The following is a 13,881-nucleotide window of genomic DNA, read 5'->3' as shown; positions in this document are numbered from 1 at the left end:
AATGGGCATGCCCCTTTCCACAAGAAAATGAGCAGCCACACTGCAGCTGGTGGGCATGTCATTTGGGGTAATGTGTTCCTCCCAGCCTCTACCCGTGACACCCCCCCCCCAACCTCTGCTTGAGTTTCCTGTACTCAAATTTGTTCATTTTCATAAACAAAACTTCTGCCCGGCAAAATTGGAGGGTTAACGATGTGACACTAAAGGAAAGTCTCCCGGAGCCGTGGGGCTTCACGATGACATGTTCTCTCCAGATCCTACTACTCTCTGCTCGACAAACGGCTCCTAATGTGCCACGCAGATGGTGTAGGTGACGCCACACATTTGATGGCTTGAAATATTTCCCTCCATCATTCCAAACACCTCTTGAGGAGTCCACCCTCAAGCTATTGCTAAGCGCTCAGCTTTCAACAGTCCACAGCAGAACATCTGCGCACATCATCGCATAAGGGAAGTGGCTCCAAGGGAGTTTATTGCGGCATTAAGAGGCAACATCCGAGGCTGAATCCAGATGTCTGTTTCCTATTATTAAATCACCATGGTGGATGATAGAGAATGGAAATATATTGGCACTGCTGGAATCGTTGCGCGACTGCCCCTTGTGGTGGGAGGCTGAATTGCAGGAGTTAACCTTTTTAGAGAAAATGAGCTCACTCTGCTTTGTCCTGAAAAAAAAGTAAAAAAAAAAGTTGACCAATGGTGCTTTAAAGACAGGGAGGGGCTTCCTTCTCCAGCTAAACCTTGCTCTGGCACAAAGCTTTTCCTTTATTCTGCTTTCTCCCCTGGCTCTGCTTTACCATTTGGTCCGACTCCTGCCTTATCCGTTCTGTCCACTGACCTGTCTCCTGGCTCATCGGCTCCTGAGAGGGCTATCCATAGCTCAGACTGACTGTCCTCTTCTCTCTTGGGATATTCCAGGTCATCCAGGGAAGGGCATATGTTCAGGACAAACAGCTATTATGGACCTATGGTACTCCATGCTTCAGGTTCTTATTATGTCCTTAAGCTGGGGAATTAACCGTCAGAAGAATTCTGTCTAACAAAGTCGCTGTGTCCAGAAGTGTGTTGCAGAAGGAGGGGAAGAGGGTAAACTTGGTGCTGGGGTTTACTATGGGGCTCAGTTCGACCTACCCTTCATGGATCGGACCTAGTCCTTTGAAAGCCACCTGCATTTGTCTTGGCATTGTCAGGAACGTGGCTCACCCCAGCGCAGGGAAGGAGTCAGACTCAGAAATTGAGCTAAGTGAGAGAGAGGCCAACTCTGCAGATGAAAGCTGGCTGGCAGAGCCGAGAAGGGGTAAATTCGACCCCCCTCTTCCTGAAGAAGACACTCTTCGCTCTCAAGGAGTGGGAGAGTTAGGAGGCAGCCAGAGTGTTGCTAGGCAATCAGCAGATAAGCAGAGGACTGAGAGTGTGTCGAGTGGAAGTGGGATGGGGGGAGGCCAGCCTCTCAGTCCCTGTTTTAGGAGACTGGATAAGGTCAGAGGACAATGGAAGGGCGAGAGGGGAAGGGCGGGAATCTGGCACCCTTCCTTCTGTAAAAGGGGCAGAGATTCAGACTGACTAACTCTCGCCAATGCGAGCAGGCGAGAAGCCGTGCTCTGGATCTGTTGTTTTAAATAAATGTACATAAAACTGCCGGAGAGTCATTACTTCTTATCGGGGCTTGCTCGCCTGCCTGAGATCATGACAGGCATCTTGTGATGCAGGAAACTGGTCCTTCACACCCAGAGACTCCTAGCTCAAGCCCTGCTCCCTCAGTGTGGTGTAGTGAGAGCGGTGGACTCGTAATCTGGTGAACCGGGTTCGCTTCCCCACTCTTTCACAAGACGCTGCCGGGTGACCTTGGGCTAGTCACACTTCTCTGAAGTCTCTCAGCCTCACTCACCTCACAGAGTGTTTGCTGTGGGGGAGGAAGGGAAAAGGAGATTGTTAGACGCTTTGAAACTCCTTAGGTAGTGATAAAGCGGGATATCAAATCCAAACTCTTCTTCTCCGCAGTAGGAATCTCTTTCTGCTACGTTCTTGCTTCAGGGACCTCAACAGCATGTATTCTGAAGTCCCCATTTCCCTGTCTCCCACAGGTCCTTCCAAAAACAGGGGGCACCTGGGATGCATCAAATTAACCAAGCATTTGATTCCCAACAACCTCTCCTAAAAATAGGCCAGTTTTGGGAAACTCATCTCCCTGGTGGCTTGAGAAAGAGGAAGGGACATCTGACTTTCATCTGCGTCCTAAGCTTTAGGCATCTTTCCGTTTTTCTCAATGACAACTCGCGCTGCGGTCTGCAGATGCCCCTTGTTGCCGCTGCCACTTCATTGCCCTCAGCCAGATCAGACCCAGATGTTTAGTGGGACTTTGTTGGTCAGCTTTTAGATGTCACATTTCAAGGCAAACCTCACCTAATCCGCACTTTCTGAAACAAAATGGGAACTGAAACCCAGCCCTTCTTCAAAATTTGCCCTCCGGCATCCTGTTCTCACAGTGGCCAATCAGATGCCTTAAGGAAATGCCACAAGCAGGATTCGGGCACAAGAGGCTCTCTCCCTTCTTGTGGTTTCCAGCAACTGGCATTTGGAAACATTTCTTCCTCCAGTTCTATTTTAGAATAGAATAGAATAAATCTTTATTGTCATTGTCCCCTTGCGGGAACAACAAGATTTCTCGGTTGCTGTATCAACTCAGATAAGACACTCCATATGAAATAAAATACTAATAAGCAAAATACGATACAGAACAACAAATAAAATGACTTTTTCTCCCTGAGTTTGTCTAATCCTCTTTTAAACCCAACTAGGTTGGTGGCCATCACTGTCTCCTGTGGCAGGGAGTTCCATAGTTTAACTCGGTGCTTTTTTTTTCTAAAAAAAGATGTTTGGGGTACTCTCATTTTGATTCAAGAAAATCACCGTTTAATAGTTCAAAATTGGGAAAAATAAATACAGCAAATGGACAAAAGTACAAAGATTCACAAAATGTTTAGGGGGATGCGTACCTCTGCAACCCCCCAGTGGTTTAACTCTACAGATGACAGGAATTGGACCTGTGTAAATGCAGTGCCTTAGCCAACTGCACAGTTGGAGCTGTTGTTTGGGCTGCATCTTTCATCCTGGAATTGATGTGGCTGGGATTCCACTGTCCTCAGCTCCAGGCCAGCAACTGCAAGCAGTCCATCGAGCAGTTGATTTGCTCAGTTAGCAAGCCTTTTAAACAATGCCATTGAAACTACAGCGGATTGATCACAGCAATGATCCGATTAAGGCCGGTTCTCCCCTGAAGCTCTTTCAGCTATAGGCTTTGAACAGGAAGCGTTTAGAGGAAATGACATGTTTATTCTTGCCCTGTCCCCAAGCCATGCGGAATGGTGTTGGCGGATCCCAAGGGAGAGATGCGCACAGACCTTTCCCAGCGGCCGGCCAGTCGCAGAAGCAGGAGAGGAAGCACTGAGCGGGGGCCGGGGAGGGTGCTTTTCTGCCTTCTTTTCATCCAATAGATCAGGGCCTTTGGGGCAAAGATTGTGTGTGTCGCAGAACAAATGCACAGTTGCTATAGGGCAGGGGTAGGCAACCTAAGGCCCGTGGGCCGGATGCGGCCCAATCGCCTTCTCAATCCGGCCCACGGACAGTCTGGGAATCAGCGTGTTTTTACATGAGTAGAATGTGTCCTTTTATTTAAAACTAGTGGTTTTCAGCCCGTTCAATAACGGGCGCTAGAATCCTGGGGTTCGGAGAAGCGCTTGCGCAGCGCTTCTCCGAACCCTGGGACCTGTCCTTGCTGTCGGCGGCAGGGGGACAGGAACGGAGGAGGAGAAAGCGCTGCTTTCTCCTTCTCCGTTCCTCTCCCGCAGCCGCCGACAGGAAGCAGACATCCCAGGGTTCGGAGAAGCGCTTGCGCAGCGCTTCTCCGAACCCTGGGACCCGTCCTTGCTGTCGGCGGCAGGGGGACAGGAACGGAGGAGGAGAAAGCGCTGCTTTCTCCTTCTCCGTTCCTCTCCCGCAGCCGCCGACAGGAAGCAGATATCCCAGGGTTCGGAGAAGCGCTTGCGCAGCGCTTTTCCGAACCCTGGGACCCGTCCTTGCTGTTGGCGGCAGGGGGACAGGAACGGAGGAGGAGAAAGCGCTGCTTTCTCCTTCTCCGTTCCTCTCCCGCAGCCGCCGACAGGAAGCAGACATCCCAGGGTTCGGAGAAGCGCTTGCGCAGCGCTTCTCCGAACCCTGGGACCCGTCCTTGCTGTCGGCGGCAGGGGGACAGGAACGGAGGAGGAGAAAGCGCTGCTTTCTCCTTCTCCGTTCCTCTCCCGCAGCCGCCGACAGGAAGCAGACATCCCAGGGTTCGGAGAAGCGCTTGCGCAGCGCTTCTCCGAACCCTGGGACCCGTCCTTGCTGTCGGCGGCAGGGGGACAGGAACGGAGGAGGAGAAAGCGGCGCTTTCTCCTCCTTCCTTCCTCTCCCCCAGCCGCCGACAGGAAGGACGCGCGCACTCTCCCCCCCCCCGCCTCCTCCAACCGCCGCTCCTCACGGCCAGGGAGGGTTGTGAGGAGGCCTTCGCCGGCCTCCACCCTGGCGGGAGCGGCGGTTGGAGGAGGCAGAGTGGGGGGAGAGTGCGCGCGCGCAGTCTCTGCTGTCCAATCCCTGTATCCCTGGGGCACATGCGCAGTGACCCAGGGACACACGGGACATCTGGACGCAGGGACAACATGGACATTATTATATAGGATGCATCTCTGGGTTATTTGTGGGCATAGGAATTTGTTCATTGTTTTTTTTTTTTCAAAATATAGTCCGGCCCACCACATGGTCAGAGGGATGGTGGACTGGCCCACGGCTGGAAAAGGCATAGCTGCCAAGTTATCCCTTATTTTAAGGGATTTTCCCTTATGCTGAATAGGCTTCCTCGCGAGAAAAGGGAAAACTTGGCAGCTATGGGAAAAGGTTGTTGACTGCTATAGGGAATCCTGTCTGGAGTGCTCCTGTTCAGGCCGCTGGCCAGCCATGCCCGTTTCCCGAATACTCCATTCCATTCCCTGCCCCGCCCCCAATGGACACTTGATATTCTGTGCTCACTGAGCATGCTCAGTCTTCATTGGGAAGTTTTTGTGAGTTCTTCCCCTTAACATGTTTTGGCTTTAAGAGTTTTTGTGTTGTTGTTGTTGTTGTTGTTTTTTAAAAAAAACCTCGAGGATCCCCTGAGTCTACTTACACCTCCCTCTTGTATGTCAAGTGATGCTGTTTGGGCTACATTAATGATTCACGCTCAGGTAACAAGATCACTGTTAGTATCTAGGATCTGCTTTTGGAGAGGAGAATTCGGGGAGAGCAGATGCCTTTACGCCAGTGATGGGCAACCTTTTGAGCTTGGTGTGTCAAAATTCACCAAAAAACCGAGCGTAACTCGGGTGGTGTGTCACTTCGAGAAAAACCCCATAATTCCACGATATTTATAGTTTAAATAACAAAAATGTATAATTATAATATATAACTGTATGTATTTAATAAACCAAAAACTAATTATTTAACCAAACCAAAAAACCCTTATTTATCACAAAGTGCCCAGAGTTGTTGAGCTTTTTGGGGTGAGCTACTAACCTTTGGAGGTTTTTTTGGTGGGGTGCAAAAGTTGCTTTGCTTTTTTTGGGGGGGGTGCCCCAAAGCTGCTGTGCTTTTTTGGGGGGGAAGAGAACAAAAATAAATGACGAATAATACCTTTGCTGGAACTAACACGCAGCACCCACATAGTCTGCCAAAGCACCAAAAACAACAACACAGAACGGGATAAAAAACGAATGCTGTTACACCCAATCATAGTCTGCCAAAGCGCCAGAAAAAAACCAGCACAGAAAGGGTTAAAAGACCAATCTCTGGCTACCAGCAACAGCGGAGACAAGCTGTAGGAGGAGCGGGAGAACAAATGGGGGGGGGACAACGACAACAGCACGAATGGGGCGTGTCCCAGCAGTGAGGGCTCTGCGTGTCACGTCTGACACGTGTGTCATAGGTTCGCCACCACTGCTTTACGCCCCTATTTTCTCAGAGAAGCTATCCAGCTCCAGCATTGAAACCTGTATGTTGGATGGAAGCAGGATTTCTGCAAGAGAAAATGGGAGTTTGGAAAACAAGAGGGATTTCAGGGACACCATAAACATCCAGCGTTTTTTCTTAGCCAACATTTCTCAGGGAGATTAATTTTTCCAAAAGCAGATTCCGCCGCCGCCGCCGCCACTCTCTCATGGAGGCAGCGATCCAGGTTTGCTGACAACGTGTCGCGACCTCTAGATAGCTCAGGATTTTGCCTGACCACAAAAAGCATCCCTGAGCATCATCTCGGTCAAATTGCCCTGAGTTACAGTATATTTCTCAAGAACTGCTCCAGATTTGGCACCATTGCGGAGCCAAGAGAATCCAAGTTGCCTCTCTAGAGACAAACGGCGCAATTATTTCATCTGAATGAGTTTCTCAATTATTCCTTCCGAAGGAGGAAATTTGGGGCCGGCGAGCAAAGGGGCCTTTTGTCGAATGGGCTGGAGGAAGGCAAGACAGAGGGGGAGGAAATGTCTTGAGGAGTTTGCCCTTAACATTTTGACTGCTCCCCCTTTAGCTGGAGAGCTACATCCAGATGAATATGAAGTCGGAAATGGTGCAGATCCAGCAGAATGTGGTGCAAAACCAGACGGCCACAATGCTGGAGATCGGAACGAACCTCTTGAACCAAACAGCGGAGCAGACTCGGAAACTGACTGACGTGGAGGCTCAGGTGGGTTGCTCGAGGTTTTCTAGTGGGGAAAGAGGGTTGAAGAAGAGAAGAAATGCGGGAAAAATTGTTATGGGCTTTCGGGGGTCAGTCTAGATGATACCCTGGTGTCCCTTCCAAATCTGCACTCCTGTAACTGTGAGAGTAGAATGTATTATTCGTTTATAAAATATATTTATAGACCAGTATTTCACTTTAAAAAAACCCAAAGAAAATACAGTAAAAACATATTAAAAAGTTCAAAACACCATTTAGCATATCCAAAGTAATCACTCTGTTCCATAGAAGCAAATGGGTGGGCCTTTTCCCACCTCACCTGGTTGGCGTGGCTGTTGATAAGTTGAGCAGGAGATGCTCTGGATAAAAGAGGGAGTGTGGTGTAGTGGTTAGAGTGTCAGACTAGACCAAGGTTCAAATCCCCACTGGGTGACTTCGGGGCAGTCATTCACTCTCAGTCTGGTCCACCTCACAGGGTTATTGTGGGGGTTAAATGTGGAGGGGGAGAACCATATATGCCACTTTGAGCCCCATAGAGAAAAAGGTAAGCAATAAATAATGCAATAAATAAGTATGAGCGGCCGCTGAGACCATATTACACCCGTGTTTAAAGACCTACAATGGCTTCCAGGACATTTCTGAGCACAACTCAAAGTGTTGGTGCTGATCTTTAAAGCCCTAAGTGGCCTCGGCCCAGTATACCTGAAGGAGCGTCTCCACCTCTATTGCTCTGCCCGGACACTGAGGTCCAGTGCCGAGGGCCTTCTGGCTGTTCCTTCCCTGTGAGAAGTGAGGTTACAGGGAGCCAGGTAGAGGGCCTTCTTGGTAGTGGCACCCGCCCTGTGGAACGCCCTCCCACTACCGTAGATGTCATGGAAATAAACAACCACCTGACCTTTAGAAGACAGCCGAAGGCAGCCCTGTTCAGGGAAGTTTTTGACTGATGTTTTATCATGTTTTTAATATTCTGTTGGGAGCCGCCCAGAGTGGCTGGGGAAACCCAGCCTGATGGGTGGGGTATAAGTAATAAATTGTTGTTGTTGTTGTTGTTGTTGTTGTTGTTGTTGTTGTTGTTGTTCACATGGAGGGTTCTTCAGATCGGAAAGGACAAGAGGTTTGGTTTATGTGTAATAAGTCAAACAAGGAAGCAAAAGGACACAGTGTAAAATACAAACAAGGCAAGACAGAGGCTGAGGCCGGCAGAAGGACAACGCAGACCAATGATAACATGCCCATTTTACAGATGGGTAAAACTGCCTGACTTGGGGTCCTCCAAAAAGTTTGTGGATGAGCAGAGTTATGAGCTTCCAGGTCAACCTGCAAAACTGGACTTTTATCATGTTTTTTAATATTCTGTTGGGAGCCACCCAGAGTGGCTGGGGAAACCCAGCCTGATGGGTGGGGTACAACAACAACAACAACAACAACAACAACAACAATCTGTGGAGTGGGATTATCTGTCCATGTGTGCCTAAGATATATGCAGGTGTCAAGCTTTGCAATCAAACAGCTGGAAGGGATCAGAGGTGGGGTGGCTCAGATCTTCATCGCAGCTTCAGGTTTTCTTCTGTGCCTTGCACAGGTACTCAACCAGACTTCCCGCATTGAGATCCAACTCCTGGAGAACTCTCTGTCCACTAATAAGCTGGAGAAGCAGCTGCTGATGCAGACGAACGAGATCCACAAGCTGCAGAACCGAAACAGGTAGGTTGTTGTTGCTGCTGTGCAGGTGTAGGAACACCTGGATTCCTGCAGAGCTGCCTCTTTCCAAGGCAGAGGATATATTCAGGGGCTCAGGGCTGCTGCTGGAGGTGGGTCTCTTTATGTGCATCAATCACCTGTTTACAGTTGGCCAGGCTAGAGCCTAGAGCAAAACACCTTCCTCTCTTCCTATTTAAAGTTCTACTGCTCTCTTTGCTTTCAAAGCTCTTTCCTTTGGCCAAATTGTTATCTGGACACGTTGTCATTCCTGCATTGCAGGGGGGTTGAACTAGAGGACCTTGGGGTCCCTTGCAACGCTACGATTCTACGATTCTATGCTTATTTGTATTCCTGCTTCTGAGTTGTCATGAGTCACAAGATAGCCAAGTATTGGTAATTGCTATTGATTTTCTTATAAATTAGTTACCATGCAACTGTGGTAGGTGATGGTTATGTATGCTTGCTAAGTAGCTATATATAAATACTTTCGGCTACTGTATATATTTATTTCACCTTTATGTTTTTGTTAGTAAGAAATTATGCATAAAAATATTTTCATGCAATATTCCTTGCTGTGTGTTCTTTTAAACTACAAGATTGTATCTCTCTCCCTCCCTCTCCCTCTCCCCCCCCTCTCTCTGTGTTTGCATAAATGCCACACGCCTGTGCCTATAACTGAGTTTATCTGGGAACCTATAGCTATAAACTGGATTTTGAATAAATGTGCAATTTATTGTTACTGTTACTGCTATTATCTTCCTTTGTGGGTTGAACCACTATTTTGAATAATACTTTTTATAGGCCAAGGTAGAGGGGGCACTGGGGATGAGTTTATGGAACCAAGCGAGCAATGCCCGAAAAAGTTTGGGAATCACTGCTTTAAAGCAAACCATTCTCTCTTTCATTAGTTGCTACAAACACATTCTCTTGGGTGAAACAAATCTCCAGTTTGCTAATCCTATGAGCCAAGAACCCAGCAGGGCTTGGCCTTTGATTCTTGGTTGATTCCCTGTCCAGAAATATACTCAGGAGGCTTTGAAATAAATCTGTCCCCAACTGCATTTGGCTCGCTTCCTTATCTCAGTCTTGCTCTCCTGGACTGCAGATCTCAGCCTCCCAAGGACCGCAGTTCTCTTCCCAGCCATCACTATCCAGGACTCTGCTGATTTGTGAGGACCTCTTGGTTTCTCTCTAATTCCAGCAGTCTTGTGCAAAGGAGCACCTCGTTCCATTAGGTCACTAATGGATTTGTTGGCCGAGGACCAATATATGTTCCTGTGGGTTTTGCTGTTTGGTTCCCAGAAGACAAGGAGCAAAAGATCAAGCAAGTTCCATTGACACAATTTCTGCTGGGGATGGAGGGCGTGCAAGTTCTCAAAGAGGTGCAGGATATAGAGCTGTATCCAGCATTCGTCCTGTAGAAATAATGGACACGACTAAGGTCAGTCCATTAATTTCAGTGGGTCTACCCTGAGTAAAGGTAAAGGGACCCCTGAATGTTAGGTCCAGTCGTGAACGACTCTGGGGTTGCGGCACTCATCTCGCATTATTGGCCAAGGGAGGCGGCGTACAGCTTCCAGGTCATGTGGCCAGCATGACTAAGCCGCTTCTGGCAAACCAGAGCAGCGCATGGAAACACCGTTTACCTTCCCGCCAGAGCGGTACCTATTTATCTACTTGCACGTTGGCGTGCTTTCAAACTGCTAGGTTGGCAGGAGCTGGGACTGGGCAACAGGAGCTCACCCTGTAGCGGGGATTCGAACTGCTGACCTTCTGATCGGCAAGCCCTAGGCTCTGTGGTTTAACCCACAGCGCCACCTGAGTAGAGTAGCTAAGTAGAAGTACTACTAAGTAGAAGCCTGCCAGCCCACAACTGAAGTCCCTCCTGCCTGTGTGATCGCAGCATTTAGTTGATGCATCAGGTACATCCATGAGCTTCATCCAGGTGGTCCATGACATGTCTCTGGATTCATGGCTGAAGATGGGAAACAGGACATCCATCACTTTTAATATTCCTCTTGCTTTTTTCATTCTATTTTTAATTGCTTCTTCCATTGTATGGTGAGAGCTGGACCATAAAGAAAGCTGATCGCCGAAGAATGGATGCTTTTGAATAATGGTGCTGGAGGAGACTCTTGAGAGTCCCATGGACTGCAAGAAGATCAAACCTATCCATTCTGAAGGAAATCAGCCCTGAGTGCTCCCTGGAAGGACAGATCGTGAAGCTGAGGCTCCAATACTTTGGCCACATCATGAGAAGAGAAGACTCCCTGGAAAAGACCCTGATGTTGGGAAAGATTGAGGGCACTAGGAGAAGGAGACAACAGAGATGGTTGGACAGTGTTCTTGAAGCTACGAACATGAGATTGATCAAACTGCGGGAGGCAGTGCAAGACAGGAGTGCCTGGCGTGCTCTGGTCCGTGGGGTTACGAAGAGTCGGACACGACTGAACGACTAAACAACAACAACAAAATTGTATTTTACTGCTTTACGATTTGAATTTCTATGGAATTACAATTGCTACAGCAAACAGAAAAATCACTAAGTGATCCATCCGAGACCACCAGCAATCTTCAAGAGGTTATGGGGGGAGGGGGTGGGTGCGGAGCTGTGGAGCTAGATGAATCAGTTTAAAATGTTTTGGTCCCTTGGGGGAGAGAAAAATGAAAACCTTCTATGAAATAAGTAAATAAACCTTTGGGCACCACCTTCAGATCCATGGAGGATGAAGATTTGCTCACAGGTAGCAGCTCCCTGCTACTCAACTCTCATAAGATCAGTACAAAAGAGCTTTTAGAAATCAAAATTAAAAGCTATATGGAGTCACTTGGAGTTGACTTTGGTTTCCATGCTGCAGTTCCCCTCCATTCTTGTGAAGGATCCAAACTCTGCTGAGATCAGAGCTCGTTGCATCCCGGCCAGCTGGCTTCCCAAAGTTTTGGGGGACGATTTCTCTTGCAACCTCAGCACTTTTTGGATCATTCCCAAGATGCGTATGCCGTGCCAAACTGTTACGAAAGGCCGATTTATGGTGATCTTGCCTGACCGAAGAAAGGGGATGGGGGCAGGCAGAGAGAAGCCAATCTTGCAGCACCAATATGGCACAGAAGCGTCACAAGAGAAGTTGTCTTTTTTCTTTTTTTAAAAAATGAAATCCCTGATGGCTGCAAAAATAAACAGATGAAGTGCGTGGTGATGACAGCAGCAGCGACCGAGTCGTAGAAGTTGCTTGTTCCGGCCTTCGTTGCTCCAGAACACATGCACGCACTCTCTCCTTGGGGGCCAGTCTCTAAAAATGGCAAGCATGAGAACATACAGAGAGCCCTGCTAGATGCTGGATCAAGCCAAAGGCCCATCTAGTCCAGCATTCTGTTCTCGCAGGGGCCATTGGGATGCCTGTAGGAAATCTGCAAGCAGGATCCGAGCACAAGAGCCCTCTCTCCTCCTGCAACTTCTTCCAACTGTGGAGGCAAAACAAAGTCGGCATGGCAAATAGCCATCAATAGTCCTCTCCTTCTTTATGGTCATCTCATTTTTGACCACATCCAGCTTACCTCCATCCATGGTTCTTACATTCCAGGTTCCTATGCAATATTTTTCTTTGCAGCATCAGACTTTCCTTTCGCTTCCATAAAGAAGACCATAAAGAAGGCTGATCGCTGAAGAATTGATGCTTTTTAATTTTGGTGCTGGAGGAGACTCTTGAGAGTCCCATGGACTGCAAGAAGATCAAACCTATCCATTCTGAAGGAAATCAGCCCTGAGTGCTCACTGGAAGGACAGATCGTGAAGCTGAGGCTCCAATACTTTGGCCACCTCATGAGAAGAGAAGACTCCCTGGAAAAGACCCTGATGTTGGGAAAGATTGAGGGCACTAGGAGAAGGGGACGACAGAGGACGAGATGGTTGGACAGTGTTCTCGAAGCTACGAACATGAGTTTGACCAAACTGCGGGAGACAGTGGAAGACAGGAGTGCCTGGCGTGCTCTGGTCCATGGGGTCATGAAGAGTCGGACACGACTAAACGACAACAACAGTCCTCTCCTGCTCCATGGATTTGCCTAATCTTTTTTTTAAAAAAAAAACCATCCAAGTTGGTGGCATCATTGCCCCCTGGGGGAGCGAGTTACAAGACAGGAGATTCTAACTAAACATCAATAATAACTTTATGGCAGTAAGAGACATCCAGCAGTGGAGTGGAACGGACTCCTTGAGAAGGTCATGGGCTCTCCTTCATTGGAAGTTTTTAAGCAGAGGTTGGGTGGTCATCTGTCAGGATGGCCATGATTCCTGCATTGCAGGGGGTTGGACTAGATGACCCCCTTGGTGCCCTTCCAACTCCACGTGCCCAATCAGCATTTAACTTTCTGCATGTTGGTTGTGTCTTCTTCTTTGGTGATCCCTCGTAGCCAAGTAAGATTGTCTTCCATAAACACGGTTTTAACAGTGACCCCGTAAATGACTGTGGAGGCCAATTCTGGACCCACTCGTTTTTTCACAGTGGGGACATAGGTTTCCAGGCAGGAGTTGATCATGGTGAGGGTTTGCCAAACATGCCTTCCTCTTAGCACGTTTCTCCCTTTTGTCCTGAGTTCGAGCGTCTTCAAAGCCCATGACACCTTTGGTAAAGGCTGTTCTCCAATTGGAGCGCTCGCAGACCAGTGTTTCCCAGTTGTCTGTGTTTATACTACTTTTTTATTGTGTATTGCTCTGATGTGGGAATGTTGTGGGTAACAGGAAATGATATATTGATTAAATATTATCCTTCCTAACTCACGCTAGTGAGTTTATTCATACAGCAGAGTACATTCCCCTCTTTACACAGCAGGAAGCTAGTTGCAGATTCGTTGGAATCTCTTAAGCTCTTTTATTCCTGGTAAGACCCCTTTGATTCCCTCCTAAAATAATATAGACACAACAGTAATGTTCATAAGTAACAGTAAGAAGTTCGCTCACAATCAGAGCACAGTGTGGTCCCTGAAGGCAGGCTTAGGCTTGAAGTCACAAATACAGTGGTACCTCGGGTTAAGAACTTAATTCATTCTGGAGGTCTGTTCTCAACCTGAAACTGTTCTTAACCTGAAGCACCACTTTAGCTAATGGGGCCTCCCGCTGCCACCATGCGATTTCTGTCCTCATCCTGAAGCAAAGTTCTTAACCCAAGGTACTATTTCTGGGTTAGCGGAGTCTGTAACCTGAAGCGTCTGTAACCTGAAGCGTCTGTAACCTGAAGCATCTGTAACCTGATGTGTCTGTAACCTGAAGTGTCTGTAACCCGAGGTACCACTGTACATAAAAGTGGGTTTACCCCACATGGGTATGTCCCTGTAATGCTGAGTGCAATCCAGGAGGCAAAAGGCAAAAGGCAAAAGGAGAGTCAAAAGAGGGAGATGGCTGTGTGACTGGACCTTTGGTTAGGTCTGGAAGGGTCGCA

The 13,881-nt window shown here is 48.2% G+C and overlaps 1 protein-coding gene across 1 annotated transcript in view; it reads left to right on the top strand.

Moving 5' to 3' along the window:
* The window catches only part of ANGPT4 (angiopoietin 4), a 43,532-nt gene that overhangs the window by 15,292 nt on the left and 14,359 nt on the right, over window positions 1-13,881 (top strand). Inside the window, exons 2-3 of the mRNA XM_035123928.3 lie at window positions 6,596-6,751; window positions 8,328-8,449. Of these exons, the coding sequence (XP_034979819.1) occupies window positions 6,596-6,751; window positions 8,328-8,449 (278 nt within the window). The remainder of the gene's footprint in view (window positions 1-6,595; window positions 6,752-8,327; window positions 8,450-13,881) is intronic.

The sequence above is a fragment of the Zootoca vivipara genome, chromosome 7, assembly GCF_965207765.1.
Source record: "Zootoca vivipara chromosome 7, rZooViv2.hap1.1, whole genome shotgun sequence".
NCBI lineage: Eukaryota > Metazoa > Chordata > Lepidosauria > Squamata > Lacertidae > Zootoca > Zootoca vivipara.
The sequence above is the reverse complement of the archived record's forward strand: the minus strand, read 5'-3'. Positions and strand labels throughout refer to the sequence as shown.